At 39.8% G+C, this 21,200-nt stretch overlaps 1 protein-coding gene and 1 long non-coding RNA gene across 5 annotated transcripts; one reads left to right on the forward strand and one right to left on the reverse strand.

Annotated features, from left to right (window-relative positions):
- Positions 1-11,629: 11,629 nt before the first annotated feature.
- Positions 11,630-13,635, reverse strand: LOC124218655 (uncharacterized). The gene is made up of 3 exons (XR_006883145.1): positions 13,059-13,635; positions 12,814-12,974; positions 11,630-12,714 (listed from the first exon to the last, which is right to left on the reverse strand). It is a non-coding gene; the product is annotated as an uncharacterized lncRNA (long non-coding RNA).
- Positions 13,636-14,802: 1,167 nt separating this feature from the next.
- On the forward strand, positions 14,803-20,654 carry LOC124219263 (heterogeneous nuclear ribonucleoprotein A3 homolog 1-like). 4 transcript variants are annotated; one of them, XM_046626594.1, is made up of 4 exons: positions 14,803-14,953; positions 15,628-15,872; positions 19,105-19,632; positions 20,137-20,654. In XM_046626594.1, the coding sequence occupies exons 1-4, from the start codon at positions 14,837-14,839 to the stop codon at positions 20,147-20,149; spliced, it is 903 nt and encodes a 300-aa protein (XP_046482550.1). In that variant the 5' UTR covers positions 14,803-14,836; the 3' UTR covers positions 20,150-20,654. The 4 variants fall into 4 exon arrangements, with proteins under 4 accessions (XP_046482550.1, XP_046482552.1, XP_046482553.1 ...); XM_046626596.2 differs by having other exon boundaries at positions 14,881-15,036; XM_046626597.2 differs by having other exon boundaries at positions 14,900-15,048.
- Positions 20,655-21,200: the final 546 nt, after the last annotated feature.

A 21,200-nucleotide genomic window follows, 5' to 3' on the forward strand; every position in this document is an offset into this window, starting at 1 on the left:
AATCTTTCGTCTCAGATTCGATTTGAGTGACCCTTTTCTGACTAATCGGACCCTCAGGAACCCAGAAAACGTGGCGCAAAGAGCGTGAGACCAACAGCAGAGAAATGACAACGAAAAGATCACCAGCTTAGAATTGTGAAAAACCCAGGTTCTGGTTTTTCGCCTCTAACTTTTGATCCGTTGCTCGCAGCGTATTGAGACTGCGCCTAATCGATTTCTCTCGCAAAATCACGTCAGAATTGTGCCAGGAAGAATTTATTCCAGCACTTTTCAAAATCGCGAAGATTTTCGCGAAAAATACAAAGGGGTTAACCTTCCTTTTTTTTTGACCAAAAAATCTTCCGTCTCAGATTCGATTTGAGTGACCCTTTCCTGACTAATTGGACCCTCAGGAACCCAGAAAACGTGGCGCAAAGAGCGTGGGACCAACAGCAGAGAAATGACAACGAAAAGATCACCAGCTTAGAATTGTGAAAAACCCAGGTTCTGGTTTGTTTCCTCTAACTTTTGATCCGTTGCTCGCAGCGTATTGAGACTGCGCCTAATCGATTTCTCTCGCAAAATCACGTCAGAATTGTGCCAGGAAGAATTTATTCCAGCACTTTTCAAAATCGCGAAGATTTTCGCAAAAAATACAGAGGGGTTAACCTTCCTTTTTTCTTGACCAAAAAATCTGTCGTCTCCGAATTGATTTGTGTGACCCCCTTCCGACCAATTGGAACCTCAGGAACTCGGAAGACGCAGCGAAAAGAGCGTGGGACCATCAGGAGAGAAATTACGAAGAGAAAAGCACCTGCTGAAAAATGTCGAAAATACTAGTTTTCGTTTTTTGGCTCCAACTTTTGATCCGTTGCTCGCAGCGCATTGGGACTTCGCCTTATCGATTTCTTTCGCAAAATTACGTCGGAATTATGCCAGAAAGAATTTATTCCAGCACTTTTCAAAATCGCGAAGATTTTCGCAAAAAATACAAAGGGGTTAACCTTCCTTTTTTCTTGACCAAAAAATCTTTCGTCTCCGAATTGATTTGTGTGACCCTCTTCCGACCAATTGGAACCTCAGGAACTTGGAAGACGCAGCGAAAAGAGCGTGGGACCATCAGAAGAGAAATCACGAAGAGAAAAGCACCTGCTGAAAAATGTCGAAAATACTAGTTTTCGTTTTTTGGCTCTAACTTTTGATCCGTTGCTCGCAGCGCATTGGGACTGCGCCTAATCGATTTCTCTCGCAAAATTACGTCGGAATTGTGCCAGAAAGAATTTATTCCAGCAATTTTCAAAATCGCAAAGATTTTCGCAAAAAATACAAAGGGGTTAACCTTCCTTTTTTTTTTACCAAAAAATCTTTTGTCTCAGATTCGATTTGAGTGACCCTTTTCTGACTAATTGGACCCTCAGGAACCCAGAAAACGTGGCGCAAAGATCGTGGGACCAACAGCAGAGAAATGACGACGAAAAGATCACCAGCTTAGAATTGTGAAAAACCCAGGTTCTGGTTTTTCGCCTCTAACTTTTGATCCGTTGCTCGCAGCGTATTGAGACTGCGCCTAATCGATTTCTCTCGCAAAATTACGTCGGAATTGTGCCAGAAAGAATTTATTCCAGCAATTTTCAAAATCGCAAAGATTTTCGCAAAAAATACAAAGGGGTTAACCTTCCTTTTTTTTTTACCAAAAAATCTTTTGTCTCAGATTCGATTTGAGTGACCCTTTTCTGACTAATTGGACCCTCAGGAACCCAGAAAACGTGGCGCAAAGATCGTGGGACCAACAGCAGAGAAATGACGACGAAAAGATCACCAGCTTAGAATTGTGAAAAACCCAGGTTCTGGTTTTTCGCCTCTAACTTTTGATCCGTTGCTCGCAGCGTATTCAGACTGCGCCTAATCGATTTCTCTCGCAAAATCACGTCAGAATTGTGCCAGAAAGAATTTATTCCAGCGCTTTTCAAAATCGCGAATATATTCGCAAAAAATACAAAAGGGTTAACCTTCCTTTTTTTTTGACCAAAAAATCTTCCGTCTCAGATTCGATTTGAGTGACCCTTTCCTGACTGATTGGACCCTCAGGAACTCGGAAGACGCAGCGAAAAGAGCGTGGGACCATCAGAAGAGAAATCACGAAGAGAAAAGCACCTGCTGAAAAATGTCGAAAATACTAGTTTTCGTTTTTTGGCTCTAACTTTTGATCCGTTGCTCGCAGCGCATTGGGACTGCGCCTAATCGATTTCTCTCGCAAAATTACGTCGGAATTGTGCCAGAGAGAATTTATTCCAGCACTTTTCAAAATCGCGAAGATTTTCGCAAAAAATACAAAGGGGTTAACCTTCCTTTTTTTTTGACCAAAAAATCTTCCGTCTCAGATTCGATTTGAGTGACCCTTTCCTGACTGATTGGACCCTCAGGAACCCAGAAAACGTAGCGCAAAGAGCGTGGGACCAACAGCAGAGAAATTACGAAGAGAAAAGCACCTGCTGAAAAATGTCGAAAATACTAGTTTTCGTTTTTTGGCTCTAACTTTTGATCCGTTGCTCGCAGCGCATTGGGACAGCGCCTAATCGATTTCTCTCGCAAAATCACGTCAGAATTGTGCCAGAAAGAATTTATTCCAGCAATTTTCAAAATCGCAAAGATTTTTGCAAAAAATACAAAGGGGTTAACCTTCCTTTTTTTTTTACCAAAAAATCTTTCGTCTCAGATTCGATTCAAGTGACCCTTTCCTGACTAATTGGACCCTCAGGAACCCAGAAAACGTGGCGCAAAGAGCGTGGGACCAACAGCAGAGAAATGACAACGAAAAGATCACCAGCTTGGAATTGTGAGAAACCCAGGTTCTGGTTTTTCGCCTTTAACTTTTGATCCGTTGCTCGCAGCGTATTGAGACTGCGCCTAATCGATTTCTCTCGCAAAATCACGTCAGAATTGTGCCAGGAAGAATTTATTCCAGCACTTTTCAAAATCGCGAAGATTTTCGCAAAAAATACAGAGGGGTTAACCTTCCTTTTTTCTTGACCAAAAAATCTGTCGTCTCCGAATTGATTTGTGTGACCCTCTTCCGACCAATTGGAACCTCAGGAACTCGGAAGACGCAGCGAAAAGAGCGTGGGACCATCAGGAGAGAAATTACGAAGAGAAAAGCACCTGCTGAAAAATGTCGAAAATACTAGTTTTCGTTTTTCGGCTCCAACTTTTGATCCGTTGCTCGCAGCGCATTGGGACTTCGCCTAATCGATTTCTTTCGCAAAATTACGTCGGAATTATGCCAGAAAGAATTTATTCCAGCACTTTTCAAAATCGCGAAGATTTTCGCAAAAAATACAAAGGGGTTAACCTTCCTTTTTTCTTGACCATAAAATCTTTCGTCTCAGATTCGATTTAAGTGACCCTTTCCCGACCAATTGGACCCCCAGGAACTCGGAAAACGCAGCGAAAAGAGCGTGGGACCAACAGGAGAGAAATTACGAAGAGAAAAGCACCTGCTGAAAAATGTCGAAAATACTAGGTTTTGTTTTTTGGCTCTAACTTTTGATCCGTTGCTCGCAGCGCATTGGGACTGCGCCTAATCGATTTCTCTCGCAAAATTACGTCAGAATTGTGCCAGAAAGAATTTATTCCAGCACTTTTCAAAACCGCGAGAATTTTCTCCAAAAATACAAAGGGGTTAACCTTCCTTTTTTTTTGACTAAAAAATCTTCCGTCTCAGATTCGATTTGAGTGACCCTCTCCCGACTGATTGGAACCCCAGGAACTCGGAAAACGCAGCGAAAAGAGCGTGGGACCAACAGGAGAGAAATGACGAAGAGAAAAGCACCTGCTGAAAAATGTCGAAAATACTAGTCTTCGTTTTTTGGCTCTAACTTTTGATCCGTTGCTCGCAGCGTATTGGGACTGCGCCTAATCGATTTCTCTCGCAAAATTACGTCAGAATTGTGCCAGAAAGAATTTATTCCAGCACTTTTCAAAACCGCGAGAATTTTCTCCAAAAATACAAAGGGGTTAACCTTCCTTTTTTTTTGACCAAAAAATCTTTTGTCTCAGAATTGATTTGTGTGACCCTTTCCTGATTGATTGGACCCTCAGGAATCCAGAAAACGTGGCGCAAAGAGCGTGGGACCAACAGCAGAGAAATTACGAAGAAAAAAGCACCTGCTGAAAAATGTCGAAAATACTAGTTTTCGTCTTTTGGCCTTAACTTTTGATCCGTTGCTCGCAGCGCATTGGGACTGCGCCTAATCGATTTCTCTCGCAAAATTACGTCAGAATTGTGCCAGAAAGAATTCATTCCAGCACTTTTCAATACCGCGAGAATTTTCTCCAAAAATACAAAGGGGTTAACCTTCCTTTTTTTTTGACCAAAAAATCTTTCGTCTCAGAATTGATTTGTGTGACCCTTTCCCGACCAATTGGACCCCCAGGAACTCGGTAAACGCAGCGAAAAGAGCGTGGAACCAACAGGAGAGAAATTACGAAGAGAAAAGCACCTGCTGAAAAATGTCGAACATACTAGTTTTCGTTTTTTGGCTCCAACTTTTGATCCGTTGCTCGCAGCGTATTGGGACTGCGCCTAATCGATTTCTCTCGCAAAATTACGTCAGAATCGTGCCAGAAAGAATTTATTCCAGCACTTTTCAAAATCGCGAAGATTTTCTCCAAAAATACAAAGGGGTTAACCTTCCTTTTTTTTTGACCAAAAAATCTTTCGTCTCAGATTCGATTTGAGTGACCCTTTCCTGACTTATTGGACCCTCAGGAACCCAGAAAACGTGGCGCAAAGAGCGTGGGACCAACAGCAGAGAAATGACGACGAAAAGATCACCAGCTTAGAATTGTGAAAAACCCAGGTTTCGGTTTTTCGCCTCTAACTTTTGATCCGTTGCTCGCAGCGTATTGAGACTGCGCCTAAACGATTTCTCTCGCAAAATCACGTCAGAATTGCGTCAGAAAGAATTTATTCCAGCACTTTTCAAAATCGCGAGAATTTTCTCCAAAAATACAAAGGGGTTAACCTTCCTTTTTATTTTGACCAAAAAATCTTTCGTCTCAGAATTGATTTGTATGACCCTTTTCCGACCAATTGGACCCCCAGGAACTCGGAAAACGCAGCGAAAAGAGCGTGGGACCAACAGGAGAGAAATGACGAAGAGAAAAGCACCTGCTGAAAAATGTCGAAAATACTAGTTTTCGTTTTTTGGCTCCAACTTTTGATCCGTTGCTCGCAGCGCATTGGGACTTCGCCTAATCGATTTCTTTTGCAAAATTACGTCGGAATTATGCCAGAAAGAATTTATTCCAGCACTTTTCAAAATCGCGAAGATTTTCGCAAAAAATACAAAGGGGTTAACCTTCCTTTTTTCTTGACCATAAAATCTTTCGTCTCAGATTCGATTTAAGTGACCCTTTCCCGACCAATTGGACCCCCAGGAACTCGGAAAACGCAGCGAAAAGAGCGTGGGACCAACAGGAGAGAAATTACGAAGAGAAAAGCACCTGCTGAAAAATGTCGAAAATACTAGTTTTTGTTTTTTGGCTCTAACTTTTGATCCGTTGCTCGCAGCGCATTGGGACTGCGCCTAATCGATTTCTCTCGCAAAATTACGTCAGAATTGTGCCAGAAAGAATTTATTCCAGCACTTCTCAAAACCGCGAGAATTTTCTCCAAAAATACAAAGGGGTTAACCTTCCTTTTTTTTTGACTAAAAAATCTTCCGTCTCAGATTCGATTTGTGTGACCCTCTCCTGACTGATTGGAACCCCAGGAACTCGGAAAACGCAGCGAAAAGAGCGTGGGACCAACAGGAGAGAAATGACGAAGAGAAAAGCACCTGCTGAAAAATGTCGAAAATACTAGTTTTTGTTTTTTGGCTCTAACTTTTGATCCGTTGCTCGCAGCGCATTGGGACTGCGCCTAATCGATTTCTCTCGCAAAATTACGTCAGAATTGTGCCAGAAAGAATTCATTTCAGCACTTTTCAAAACCGCGAAGATATTCGCAAAAAATACAAAAGGGTTAACCTTCCTTTTTTTTTGACCAAAAAATCTTTCGTCTCAGAATTGATTTGTGTGACCCTTTCCCGACCAATTGGACCCCCAGGAACTCGGAAAACGCAGCGAAAAGAGCGTGGGACCAACAGAAGAGAAATTACGAAGAGAAAAGCACCTGCTGAAAAATGTCGAAAATACTAGTTTTCGTTTTTTGGCTCTAACTTTTGATCCGTTGCTCGCAGCGTATTGGGACTGCGCCTAATCGATTTCTCTCGCAAAATTACGTCAGAATTGTGCCAGAAAGAATTCATTCCAGCACTTTTCAATACCGCGAGAATTTTCTCCAAAAATACAAAGGGGTTAACCTTCCTTTTTTTTCGACCAAAAAATCTTTCGTCTCAGAATTGATTTGTGTGACCCTTTCCCGACCAATTGGACCCCCAGGAACTCGGAAAACGCAGCGAAAAGAGCGTGGAACCAACAGGAGAGAAATTACGAAGAGAAAAGCACCTGCTGAAAAATGTCGAACATACTAGTTTTCGTTTTTTGGCTCCAACTTTTGATCCGTTGCTCGCAGCGTATTGGGACTGCGCCTAATCGATTTCTCTCGCAAAATTACGTCAGAATCGTGCCAGAAAGAATTTATTCCAGCACTTTTCAAAATCGCGAAGATTTTCGCAAAAAATACAAAGGGGTTAACCTTCCTTTCTTTTTGACCAAAAAATCTCTCGTCTCAGATTCGATTTGAGTGACCCTTTCCTGACTTATTGGACCCTCAGGAACCCAGAAAACGTGGCGCAAAGAGCGTGGGACCAACAGCAGAGAAATGACGACGAAAAGATCACCAGCTTAGAATTGTGAAAAACCCAGGTTTCGGTTTTTCGCCTCTAACTTTTGATCCGTTGCTCGCAGCGTATTGAGACTGCGCCTAAACGATTTCTCTCGCAAAATCACGTCAGAATTGTGTCAGAAAGAATTTATTCCAGCACTTTTCAAAATCGCGAGAATTTTCTCCAAAAATACAAAGGGGTTAACCTTCCTTTTTATTTTGACCAAAAAATCTTTCGTCTCAGAATTGATTTGTATGACCCTTTTCCGACCAATTGGACCCCCAGGAACTCGGAAAACGCAGCGAAAAGAGCGTGGGACCAACAGGAGAGAAATTACGAAGAGAAAAGCACCTGCTGAAAAATGTCGAAAATACTAGTTTTCGTTTTTTGGCTCTCACTTTTGATCCGTTGCTCGCAGCGCATTGGGACTGCGCCTAATCGATTTCTCTCGCAAAATCACGTCAGAATTGTGCCAGAAAGAATTTATTCCAGCACTTTTCAAAATCGCGAAGATTTTCGCGAAAAATACAAAGGAGTTAACCTTCCTTTTTTTTTGACCAAAAAATCTTTCGTCTCAGATTCGATTTGAGTGACCCTTTCCTGACTAATTGGACCCTCAGGAACCCAGAAAACGTTGCGCAAAGAGCGTGGGACCAACAGCAGAGAAATGACAACGAAAAGATCACCAGCTTAGAATTGTGAAAAACCCAGGTTCTGGTTTGTCGCCTCTAACTTTTGATCCGTTGCTCGCAGCGTGTTGAGACTGCGCCTAATCGATTTCTCTCGCAAAATCACGTCAGAATTGTGCCAGGAAGAATTTATTCCAGCACTTTTCAAAATCGCGAAGATTTTCGCAAAAAATACAGAGGGGTTAACCTTCCTTTTTTCTTGACCAAAAAATCTGTCGTCTCCGAATTGATTTGTGTGACCCTCTTCCGACCAATTGGAACCTCAGGAACTCGGAAGACGCAGCGAAAAGAGCGTGGGACCATCAGGAGAGAAATTACGAAGAGAAAAGCACCTGCTGAAAAATGTCGAAAATACTAGTTTTCGTTTTTTGGCTCCAACTTTTGATCCGTTGCTCGCAGCGCATTGGGACTTCGCCTAATCGATTTCTTTCGCAAAATCACGTCGGAATTATGCCAGAAAGAATTTATTCCAGCACTTTTCAAAATCGCGAAGATTTTCGCAAAAAATACAAAGGGGTTAACCTTCCTTTTTTCTTGACCATAAAATCTTTCGTCTCAGATTCGATTTAAGTGACCCTTTCCCGACCAATTGGACCCCCAGGAACTCGGAAAACGCAGCGAAAAGAGCGTGGGACCAACAGGAGAGAAATTACGAAGAGAAAAGCACCTGCTGAAAAATGTCGAAAATACTAGTTTTTGTTTTTTGGCTCTAACTTTTGATCCGTTGCTCGCAGCGCATTGGGACTGCGCCTAATCGATTTCTCTCGCAAAATTACGTCAGAATTGTGCCAGAAAGAATTTATTCCAGCACTTTTCAAAACCGCGAGAATTTTCTCCAAAAATACAAAGGGGTTAACCTTCCTTTTTTTTTGACTAAAAAATCTTCCGTCTCAGATTCGATTTGAGTGACCCTCTCCTGACTGATTGGAACCCCAGGAACTCGGAAAACGCAGCGAAAAGAGCGTGGGACCAACAGGAGAGAAATGACGAAGAGAAAAGCACCTGCTGAAAAATGTCGAAAATACTAGTTTTTGTTTTTTGGCTCTAACTTTTGATCCGTTGCTCGCAGCGCATTGGGACTGCGCCTAATCGATTTCTCTCGCAAAATTACTTCAGAATTGTGCCAGAAAGAATTCATTTCAGCACTTTTCAAAACCGCGAAGATATTCGCAAAAAATACAAAAGGGTTAACCTTCCTTTTTTTTTGACCAAAAAATCTTTCGTCTCAGAATTGATTTGTGTGACCCTTTCCCGACCAATTGGACCCCCAGGAACTCGGAAAACGCAGCGAAAAGAGCGTGGGACCAACAGGAGAGAAATTACGAAGAGAAAAGCACCTGCTGAAAAATGTCGAAAATACTAGTCTTCGTTTTTTGGCCTTAACTTTTGATCCGTTGCTCGCAGCGCATTGGGACTGCGCCTAATCGATTTCTCTCGCAAAATTACGTCAGAATTGTGCCAGAAAGAATTCATTCCAGCACTTTTCAAAACCGCGAGAATTTTCTCCAAAAATACAAAGGGGTTAACCGTCCTTTTTTTTTGACTAAAAAATCTTCTGTCTCAGATTCGATTTGAGTGACCCTCTCCTGACTGATTGGAACCCCAGGAACTCGGAAAACGCAGCGAAAAGAGCGTGGGACCAACAGGAGAGAAATGACGAAGAGAAAAGCACCTGCTGAAAAATGTCGAAAATACTAGTTTTTGTTTTTTGGCTCTAACTTTTGATCCGTTGCTCGCAGCGCATTGGGACTGCGCCTAATCGATTTCTCTCGCAAAATTACTTCAGAATTGTGCCAGAAAGAATTCATTTCAGCACTTTTCAAAACCGCGAAGATATTCGCAAAAAATACAAAAGGGTTAACCTTCCTTTTTTTTTGACCAAAAAATCTTTCGTCTCAGAATTGATTTGTGTGACCCTTTCCCGACCAATTGGACCCCCAGGAACACGGAAAACGCAGCGAAAAGAGCGTGGGACCAACAGGAGAGAAATTACGAAGAGAAAAGCACCTGCTGAAAAATGTCGAAAATACTAGTCTTCGTTTTTTGGCTCTAACTTTTGATCCGTTGCTCGCAGCGTATTGGGACTGCGCCTAATCGATTTCTCTCGCAAAATTACGTCAGAATCGTGCCAGAAAGAATTTATTCCAGCACTTTTCAAAACCGCGAGAATTTTCTCCAAAAATACAAAGGGGTTAACCTTCCTTTTTTTTTGACCAAAAAATCTTTTGTCTCAGAATTGATTTGTGTGACCCTTTCCTGATTGATTGGACCCTCAGGAACCCAGAAAACGTGGCGCAAAGAGCGTGGGACCAACAGCAGAGAAATTACGAAGAGAAAAGCACCTGCTGAAAAATGTCGAAAATACTAGTTTTCGTCTTTTGGCCTTAACTTTTGATCCGTTGCTCGCAGCGCATTGGGACTGCGCCTAATCGATTTCTCTCGCAAAATTACGTCAGAATTGTGCCAGAAAGAATTCATTCCAGCACTTTTCAATACCGCGAGAATTTTCTCCAAAAATACAAAGGGGTTAACCTTCCTTTTTTTTTGACCAAAAAATCTTTCGTCTCAGAATTGATTTGTGTGACCCTTTCCCGACCAATTGGACCCCCAGGAACTCGGAAAACGCAGCGAAAAGAGCGTGGAACCAACAGGAGAGAAATTACGAAGAGAAAAGCACCTGCTGAAAAATGTCGAACATACTAGTTTTCGTTTTTTGGCTCCAACTTTTGATCCGTTGCTCGCAGCGTATTGGGACTGCGCCTAATCGATTTCTCTCGCAAAATTACGTCAGAATCGTGCCAGAAAGAATTTATTCCAGCACTTTTCAAAATCGCGAAGATTTTCGCAAAAAATACAAAGGGGTTAACCTTCCTTTTTTTTTGACCAAAAAATCTTTCGTCTCAGATTCGATTTGAGTGACCCTTTACTGACTTATTGGACCCTCAGGAACCCAGAAAACGTGGCGCAAAGAGCGTGGGACCAACAGCAGAGAAATGACGACGAAAAGATCACCAGCTTAGAATTGTGAAAAACCCAGGTTTCGGTTTTTCGCCTCTAACTTTTGATCCGTTGCTCGCAGCGTATTGAGACTGCGCCTAAACGATTTCTCTCGCAAAATCACGTCAGAATTGTGTCAGAAAGAATTTATTCCAGCACTTTTCAAAATCGCGAGAATTTTCTCCAAAAATACAAAGGGGTTAACCTTCCTTTTTATTTTGACCAAAAAATCTTTCGTCTCAGAATTGATTTGTATGACCCTTTTCCGACCAATTGGACCCCCAGGAACTCGGAAAACGCAGCGAAAAGAGCGTGGGACCAACAGGAGAGAAATTACGAAGAGAAAAGCACCTGCTGAAAAATGTCGAACATACTAGTTTTCGTTTTTTGGCTCTAACTTTTGATCTGTTGCTCGCAGCGCATTGGGACTGCGCCTCATCGATTTCTCTTGCAAAATTACGTCCGAATAGTGCCAGAAAGAATTCATTCCAGCACTTTTCAAAATCGCGAAAATTTTCGCCGAAAGTGCACAGGGGTTAGCCTTGCGTTTTTTTCATTTTTCGACCGAAAATTTCTCGTCTCAGATTTGATTTGAGTGACCCTTCTCTGACTAATTGGACCCCCAGAAACTCAGAAAACGTGACGCAAAGAGCGTGGGACCAACAGCACAGAAATGATGACGAAAAGATCACCAGCCGAAAAATGTGAAAAACACAGGTTCTGGTTCTTTGTCTGCAACTTTTGAACCGTTGCTCGCAGCGTATCGATACTGCGCTTTATCGATTCACCTTGCAAAATTACGTCGGAATAGTGCCAAACCTTTCCATACGAACACTTTCCGAAAAACCATTCCGCTCTTCTACCCAACATAGATATTTCACTTGCGACTAGCTAAAACAGTGTTTCGATATTGTGCCTACGAAAATTCAAGATCGAGAGAGCAAATGAAAAGTTGTTGGAATAATTATGAATATCAATGCCATGGAATACATCGAGCGCTTGTCCAATAGAATTTCATTTGAAAATGAATAATTGTTTCATTTTCATGTTATAGCCGTATCATTGTAGATAATCTAGTTTGTTTCCTGGGAAATGGGTCACACATATTAACATCGTATGTACAAGAACTGCGTATACATATATACGTTTCGGTCTGTTTATTATCATCACATCTGATCTGTTATTATGTATGATCTATGTATACATTCTTTTCTCGGGGTCCTATACTATAATTAAATCACTGTTTTTCTACGAATTTTGGAAGAAATTTATTCTTATTATCAATTTCTTGCATCGCCGACAAGTCTGTAAGTACTCCGAGGCAAGGTACCGGCTTGGGCTCACCATTGCGAAGACTTTGGTACTCGGAAGGTGAATGCAGCCAGCATCATGTCAAAATCGGTAACTCCCTCATGTTCTGCAATAAGTTCTCAACTCTACCGTTGGAACATCTCAGGGAGCGCAAGCGCACATCGAATTTCGGTTGACACGCTAAAGCCCATTAGGGCAACTGTCTTCATATTTCTCAGTCAACGTCTTCTTTCAGCTGAATAGAAAATCCTCAAAACTTCTCTTAAGAATCCAAAGAAGTGAGCTTCACATTTTACCACAAATAATTCACATATATTACACAAGGTGTCACTTCTTACAATTATAGGCATCGAATATGTAGTTACAAAGTCATAGCATAAACATAATAGTAGATTTTATGGCATTTATCAGTAACTAGGATAGAGACATATTCATATTCTACACTAGTAACAGAACAGACATAAAGACAAATCACATATTCATTTTAAATATAACAAAAAATCTTGCAATCTTACATAGATGAACAACGATCATACTAACTAAAACACACTAATTTATACCAATGCCGACGAAAGCAGTGACAACAACCATTTCAAAAAATGCTTATCAGAACTTGTTATTCTTGCAAAATTCGATCTTACTTCACGGCATTTAGCAGGAATACTAACAGTCGAATATACTGATGCTCGCATTTATCTTATAATAAGTCGATCCAGCGTTGATAAGCCAGTATACGCCGGTGCACCGATCAGAATCATTGGCGAACTGGTCGGGCAGGCGCTCGACCAATCATAGCGTTGTCGTTTCCGTGTAACATCTCTTCCTGAACCTCCCACTAGGGATTCCAGCCGAACCCGTTTTTCCATTGTACAAGCATTTTTAATGCTGAAATCAGCACCTTTTCAACCCTGAATCAAGTTTCAGACAGAAATAATAATCAATCGCTGATTTTACAATAATTAGTTTGCAATAAATGACACTCGACGCATCGTGTTTCATGTACATACATGAGGGCATGTTTCCGGGTACTCGACTGCGTTGTACCTTAGTGCAGATTTCATTTAGTTACTTTCTTCAGTTTTGTCGCAAAAAATTAAGACATCTGAACAAATTCCTATACCAGATACCAATTTTGTTCCAAAATTTTCGAAACTTCCCACTTTATAGCCTAAAACCGAAAAAGTGTTCTCCTACTCACAGTAATAGATCCAAGACAGATTGTTATGAAAAAAAAATATAAAATTTTAAATACCTTTTCTGTTCTTCGTCAACGTATTATTATATTCGTGACTATTCCATCCTTCGCTTACTCATAGTTGGATAAGTTATATACGAACTAAATAACTAAACCGTGAACAAAGAAAAACGTCACATGCAGATAAACCGAATTGTGGATCCAATTTTTCACTTACAATTGACTCAATGTATCAAAACGACAGTCCGAAAGCCAGTAAGAATCCTTCAGTGCCTCTATATCGGTGTAATAAGCTGAATCGATGATCAGCTGATCACTTTTGACGACGCCATATTGCTAAACACCCTCCAATAAATGGATAATATGTCCAGTACACTGCACACGGTTCACAGTGTAACGTTAATTTTATCGTTTGTTGTTTATCGGTTGAGCTCACGTCAGCAGCTGTTGTGCGACGACCACAATCTTTGCAATTTTTACAATTGTCGTTTTTTAAGATGATGTTTGACCCGTTTGTAGTTACCTCTGTTTATCCCCGGCATCTATTCGTATTTGCACATATGATAAGTGTGCAATTTGCGCTCAAGGATCTCCGGTTTTCCCCAGAAACCGAACGCGTCGCATCATGAGTTCACCTACGAATTCTTGGTAGGTTCTCAACCCGAAGAAAAAAACAAACAAATAAAATAAAACGGACAAGAGCAATCGAAAATTTGTTATTCACTCCGCTGAACGTCTCGTAATATTTACTACTGAAACGAGTTTTCTTTCATATAAAAAAGATCGTTAATAATAATCATACATCTTTTATCGATGCGATTATGCTGCGGGTAAAGAAGGTCATTCTAATATCGACGTGGGCGAGGCGGCGAGCTCGCGCCTTCTAAGCACTCAAAGCAACCAACTGAATACCGGATCTGGTGGACAAGGCTGCTCGACGGAAAACCCGCTACTTAAATACATGCCATTGTGTGCCGGAGTATAATCTTCGGCCCCATCGTTCAGGGTCGGATCTACTTGTTCCCCCCCCCCCGGATCAAAACGTTTTCCAGCAGAAAACCGAAAGCACAGATTTTTTCGTTTTCCCTAGTTTTTTTTTTTTCAATTCGATTCATTAAAACTTGATTCTACTTCAATTCAATCTTCAATTATATATCATGATTCATATTTTTACGATGGATTCATTTTGTTATAATTATTCAATCTTGATCAGGCTGATTTGCCCATCGTTCTACACTGTAAGTCGACTTGTAAAATCTGCTTGATATTAAAGTCTACAATTATTTAGTTTACGAAAATTAAACTTGGTTCTACTTAGTTTTACTCTGAACAAATCTTGGAATCCAATCTGCTTCACGCTTTTTTTTACCGTTTGGGTTGATTTTGAAACCAGATTCACTTTTATTTGTTACCAATAGGCTTCAGTCGGCATGATGCTACTTCATCTACTTCAATTAAATCGACGAAACACTTTTTTTTATTCCCGTGTAGTTCAAATTCTGTTCGAAATAGCAACGACAATTTCAATTTAAAATTGAAGTGAATTGCATTGTAATCGAGCCGACTTCACTTCAACAGACTTTACACGAATTGTGAGGTTGAATTGTTTCGAGTGAAGATCCGTCCCTGAGCTGGACGCACCGCATGCATCAATGTGTAATTCGCGTGGCTGGGAAATACGAAGAGATGACGTCGATGACGTTTTAAACCAGGTATGTCTGTTCCTCGGTCTTTCCGTCCACCGTCGCAGCGCTAGTCAAAGATGCGAAAAGTGGAGAGGGACGCCATGCAAACGCTGGGATACAGCGCTAAAACAAACATCTACCAATTATCCGATGGTGGGATTTTTCGCCAGACACAAAACCATACCTACTACCCACTATATAAGATCCAGAAGCAGATATCATCCGGGTACACTGGTCGATACTGTCCGCAGTGAAGAAGATCGAAAAGTATAAATCATTTTTTGGTTTTCAACTCTTTTTTAAGTTCAACTTGTGTGCTGCTGTGGGATCTTACCAAGTTATTATTCGAGGTTCGTGGGTCTGTACGTTATAAGACCGAATCAGTTTTATGGTATTGTAAATTGCTCATCTTTCCGGGATTATTCATTCATTCGTATTTTTCAGTCATTCTTATCCGTTCGAGATTACTATTTTTTTTATCTTCCATTAAGAAACTGAAAATTTTCCGGTGAGAGTAGGAATGTTTCAAGAACGAGATAATCTATTTGATAGAATTTTCAAAATCTACAAAGTCGAAGTGAAGAAAATTAGAAAATAAAATTGTTCGAATTCTACTATATTCTTACTCATTCTAATCTAAATCATCGCTTTCTATACTTTGACCTTTTTATATTTCAACTTTTGTATACTTTAACTTTCAATATTTTCAAAATTCTGTTGAACTGATTTTCGCAGTTTTGAAAATCCAATATTCTGTCTCTTGTATTTTATTATCTTTCTAAAAGTTCATCTTCTCATCCAAAATTTTCGCGTTGGAATATTGGAAAACTTTCCTCTACAAATTTATAAATATTTATATTTCAACTGACCAGATTCATTCAACTCTTACTTTCACCCAAGCCAAATCTGACCTTGATTTAATATTTTTTTGTATCCTTCAGATGCGGAACCAAGCTTATTTCTCGTTGGCCGTCATTGCGCTTTGTTTTGCGGGCTGCAGTGTTTTCGGCGAGGAATTAGCCGCAGAGGAGAAGCTTAGGCTCGAGGATCTCGATGATTCTGTTCCAGAGGCAGTTTCGGTCGACGATGAAGCACTCGTGCGACCGAAACGAACGCTTCTTCTGAAGAAAAAGCTCCTTGGACTTGGAGCTCTTGGTCTAGGCGTTGAATTTGGAGCTGTTAAGAGGTAATAATTTTGTATATTTTAGATTCTGCGAAATTTTTATTCCCTGAAAAATTCGGAATCTGTTCGGTTATACGAGAAAAATATATTGTCAAGGTGAAATTAATCGCGGTGTGAAACTTTATGAATTCCGAAATTCTCGGTGCTGATAAAAAGAATTTTTGAAAATCATCTGATACAAATCATAAGAATAAAACTGGGATTCAAAAAAACGATAAGAATAGAAATACGACACTCACTTCTACAAAAATCTTGAATAACAGAGTAGGTTGAAATTTTTTTTCTTCCACAGTTGTGATTTAAACGGAATCAACATAAGGGACTGAAAACGTTTTTCAATTTACATATTTCAGGGTTATTGAAAAATTCGGCATAATATTATTGCATGCAAGAATTCTAAAATTTCTTCCAATCTGTTTCCAACATTTTTTCATCACGTGATCATTGATCAAAAGAAAGAGGCGAACTAGCGGGAAATTTGAAAATTGGGAAGTGAAGTTATTTTTATTGCTATCACGTCAACGCCCAGAATCTGACACAATCATCGAGGTGTTTCAATACTAGTGATACATACGTCACTAATGCATGCTTATCATTCATCACCGGCATCGAAATGTCACGTAATTTTACGGAGCTATTACGCATTCCATTCACCGCCTCGTTGTCTGCGACGAAAGAAAGTATACTTACTGTAAAAACTTTCGACGTTGCTCTTATTGCTGATAATTGATTGAAATGGTGTTCCGTTTTCTAGAAATTGTATGTTAAGAATTTTTATTATCATTAAAATTCTCACTGGCGTACTAAGAAGTAACGATTATTACTGACTTCAAGTTTCTCAAATTAAAATACTCAATATCTCAGGACTGATGCAGTGAAATCAATACCACTAAAATTCTGCCCTCTTTCTACAACACCATAAAACGTTATTGTCGAACATTCTGTTACAATTGTTTCTTGACCTCGAGCTATTGGTTAGACTTTTCTGAAATTGCACAAAGTCGACAAAGCACATTTCTGAAAGTCTCGAACACACTTGTGGGCAAGAATCGGCGCTAATCACAACTGTAAATGACGTAACGACTATTCGTCGCGGAGCATGAGACAGAGCAGGAGGTCAGTCACGTTGGATACAGAGAAAACGACTCCCCATAGCGTAATCGTCGCCGCTGTAGAATACTAATGCGACATACACGGAAAGCCGCATCACGCAACAAACATGACGAGGTTTTTTTCAGAACACAACAAATATTCCCGAAATTCCCTCTAAGGGAGTAACAAGGTATAGCCTGACTCTGAATTCTGGTCTGCTTTGAGTCCCTTCAGTCTCTGCAATGCGAAGTATCTGAAAAACGAGTTTCGAAATGCACGTATGGTGTGAAACTCTTTGTTGATGTAAAGAGTTGTAAATATTGCCCGGTTGACGGTAAATATGTGTTCAGTTTCCTCACGATTAAGTATGCAGACAGGTTATGCTGTAAAATTCAAATTCTCCGACGTGTCGAGAAGAGGAACCTGAGCACACTGATCATCAGTGCTTCAGCGTCATCTTTTATACCTTGGTTGTTCAAATTCCAAATGAATTTCAAATCCTCATGCAGAAAGGAGAAACGATGCCTTGATGAATCTTTTAACCCGTTTTCCGGTTAAAAGCGCCTTGATACCTGCAGTGAAAAGTCAATCGATTTTTGCGCTGATAGACTATTTTTGTACCGTTATTCAAAGTATTCGTATTTCACATGTCTCCAGTCATGAATTGTTTTCGTAATTTCTAATATGTGATCAGTTCGTATTTAACTTTGAGTTATATTGTTCTAGTTACGGATTACGGATTAAAAATACAATTTGTATTTCTTTCCAATCGTAATATACGACTTCAAGCTGTAATTGGTGTAACCCAAATTAAAAATTAAAAATCAAAAATACAGTTACAAATTACAGATTAAAAATTCGTTTCGATTACGAAACACGAATGTGAGTCAAGTTTCAGGTATTACAGATTTAAAACACAATTGATAAATTAAATGTTACAAGTTACAAATACACGATGTAATTCTAGGTATACATGTGGACATTGATTAAGAGATGCCTATAAGTTTTTCTGCCGAGTCGAAAATTGCCGATTACGTTGGTAATGCAGATTCAGCCCGTAGCGGCTGGCCTCCAGTGGCACTACAGGTTGAATCTACGTTACCAACGCATTCGACTCGGCCGAAAAACTAGCTGTCTCTGAATTAAGGCCCCGCTGAACTGGCATGTCAAGTATATATTTCGTGACGTCAGAAATAGAGAAATTTCTTCGTCGAACTCTGCGAGAACGGGAGTACAAAACTGACTAGGTAAATTTTTAAAACGTAGTATGAATAAAAGTTTACGTCCTTATCTCAGTCACTGCTAACATAGATCGCTGATAATGTTTATTATGAATGATGATGAATTAAATAAAATCACGTCACATTTGACATGGCCTATCGGAACTACCCGACTTGTTGAATATTCACCGCTTCTTCGATTTCACAATTTATTTCACTTTCGACAGGGAGATGGAGACGTATAAAAGCACACAAGTAATCCAGGAAAACCTTTTCCATCAGTTTGCTTTCCGTAAATATGGCACGATTCGACGATAAAATTTTCAGGTTATAGGAGCTCGTTCATGATGGTTGACACGACACTACACGACACTAAGTGATTTCATTCGCCAATTGCGTTCGATCCGAGGAATCAAAATACGCCATTTAGTTCAACGTTGAACGTCTAAGAGCACTGTATGACGTCACGAAATTGTGAAAATGCAAGCCAGTTCTGTGGCACCTTAAAACGGATTGAATTTTTACTCTGCAATTGAAACGAAAAAAAAAATGAAAATTCTTCTTCTACCGTGTGTTAGAAGGATACAAAATACAATTACATTTGTATTTTTGATTTGAGACGAGATGAGATGTAAACATGTTACTGTCATCTAACGAGGGACCACAGTTGTCAAGGTGTTCGAAAATGAAAAAGTATATTGTTTTGACGATTGAAGAATTTAACCAGGTTAATTTTCCATGGCGCTTTTCTCCAAGTGAAGAAACAAGATCTTCTATAAAGGAAAATGAATTTTAACGTAATATTGTATGCTTGAATTTGAATTTTGAACCAACGATGGTGCTGCCACCAAGCTTCAAGAGTTGGCAGTGTGGTTCCTCATTACAGTTTCACCAACCAATGGTATTAACCCCTCAATTTTCAGTTACGGTTGGGGTGGCCACGGTGGCTACGGTGGTGGAGGCTATGGCGGAAACTACGGCGGAGGCTATGGAGGAAACTACGGCGGAGGCTACAACGGCTACTACAGGGAAGAAAGTTCCGGCCCAAGTTACGTATCGCGTCCAGTTTACGTTGAGACACCTGTCTACGTTGATAGGCCGGTCTACGTCGAGAAGCAGGTTTATGTACCGAAGCCCGTCTACGTAGAGAGGCTAGTTTACGTCGAGAAGCCCGTCTTGGTTAAAACGACGTACGGACACGTGGAGCCTACCGAACACCGTGGAAATGGTTGGGGCTGGAACGGAAACGCGAACGCGAACGCGAATTCATACGGCGAGAGAAACGGAAATGGAAACGGATACGCCAATTCCTACGCCAATAGCCAAGCCCAAAGCTGGAGTGTTGGCAATAATTTCGGACCGTCTTCCGCTGGCGTTGTAACAAGTGAAGCTCATGCCAGCGCCAGCGCCTCTGTCGGCGGTTCTTCGGGAAATGGCGCTGGGAATGGAGGGTGAGAATATTTTAAACACCTTTTACTTTTTTATCACCTTCCCCGCCTTCATAGAATACTCAGTGCATAAATTTAGCCTTAAAAAGGTGACAAAGTTTCTTTTGATAGCACCTAACTCAAAAGCAAAACTTACCTCATCTTTGTAAGATTAGTTTTCTTTGAGAGCCCACATTTTGTTTTATTGTTGTGAAATTAGTTTCCTTAAAATTTTACAATTGTTGTTCCTGTTCTCGTACGTTTTGTCCTGTCTTTTGTGGTTGCATCAGTTACTTGAAAATTATTAAATTATTTGTTGTTTCTGTTGTTGCCGTACAATTTATCCAGTTTCTTGGCAGTTGTATGGATTTCTTGCATTTTTTCATAGTTGTTATTAATCTTCGCACAACCTAATAATATTACTAAAGTTAGACTTGCGCAATAAATATTGCCTCAAAATTTTTCAAGAATACCATTATTGTTTTGATCAAATTTTCAGTAACACTAAAGTTCCGTTTTATCACACAGCTACGTTTACTGAAGGTGCCTGAAGAATAATGAACGATTTTCGAAAAACGAAGTGAAATGCGCTAGAATTCAGAGTATTGGAAAAAAACACTTCATTACTCTTTCTTTGGCCTGAATCTACAAAATGGAGGATTGACTTTTCAATAGAAGCTATTTAATGTACACATTTTTGTTCCCCACAAATTGATTTGAGTTGATGATTATTTATACTATATTATACGGTTTTTTATTTCAAATTATCGTATTCTTTGTCAGTCTTACCTCAAGCAACATATTTCGGAAGCAAATTCATGCGAGATTATAATATATGTACTGTAGCGAATTGAAAAATAGATTCTTAACGGCTTATAAATCGCGGATCATCACTTGCAATTATAGATAATAATTACACTTTGATATTTGTGACATACCTATCGTTGTACAATATTATACTTGTCATATGTATCATACAATAACGTATATTTATAGATCCTATTTAAGTCAATTTTTGTACAAATAAAATAATTCTTACCTGCGTACATTGTATTTTTATTTATTTTGTGAATGTTCTGTGATACCAATGTGTATTGATTGTAATGGTCATATAAAATATTATTACCAAAAATTATCTTTTCGTATTCTAACAGGTTTATTTGTTAATTAACACATATGAACGTTCGAATAATTAGTCATAACGGTCAATTATTTGCTTTGTAAATTGTTAGGATTCACGATAAATCTTTGTTAAACTGTTTATTCATTCATACATATACACATATACACATTTACAAATCTAACAAAAAAGAAAAAAAACAATTAAAATCAAATAGATGGCAGGAATTCATTCTCACTTTATACGATTTATTTCTATTTTTAGGGGAAATTTGGTAGTAAGAATAAAGAAAAAATGAAACGAAACGAAGTGCTTTGAAACTAGAGAATCACACAGAGGGATCACGGCTTGTAATTACCTATACGATTGTCATAGAATGATGAACTTTTGGCGAACAATTGATTTTAAGCTTCACAGTTTAACGCGTGTATCCATTGCGTATGTCAATGTTACGGCGTAGCGATCAATGCCG

The sequence above is a fragment of the Neodiprion pinetum genome, chromosome 5 (genome assembly GCF_021155775.2).
Source record: "Neodiprion pinetum isolate iyNeoPine1 chromosome 5, iyNeoPine1.2, whole genome shotgun sequence".
Taxonomy (NCBI): domain Eukaryota; kingdom Metazoa; phylum Arthropoda; class Insecta; order Hymenoptera; family Diprionidae; genus Neodiprion; species Neodiprion pinetum.

Bases quoted from the DNA above. Each gene is read 5' to 3' on its own strand.
- LOC124219263 (XM_046626594.1), top strand. From the start codon at position 14,837: ATGGTGGGATTTTTCGCCAGACACAAAACCATACCTACTACCCACTAT. The intron at 14,954-15,627 runs GTATAAATCATT...TGTATCCTTCAG, and splicing joins GCAGTGAAGAAGATCGAAAA to ATGCGGAACCAAGCTTATTT. The intron at 15,873-19,104 runs GTAATAATTTTG...CTCAATTTTCAG, and splicing joins GAATTTGGAGCTGTTAAGAG to TTACGGTTGGGGTGGCCACG.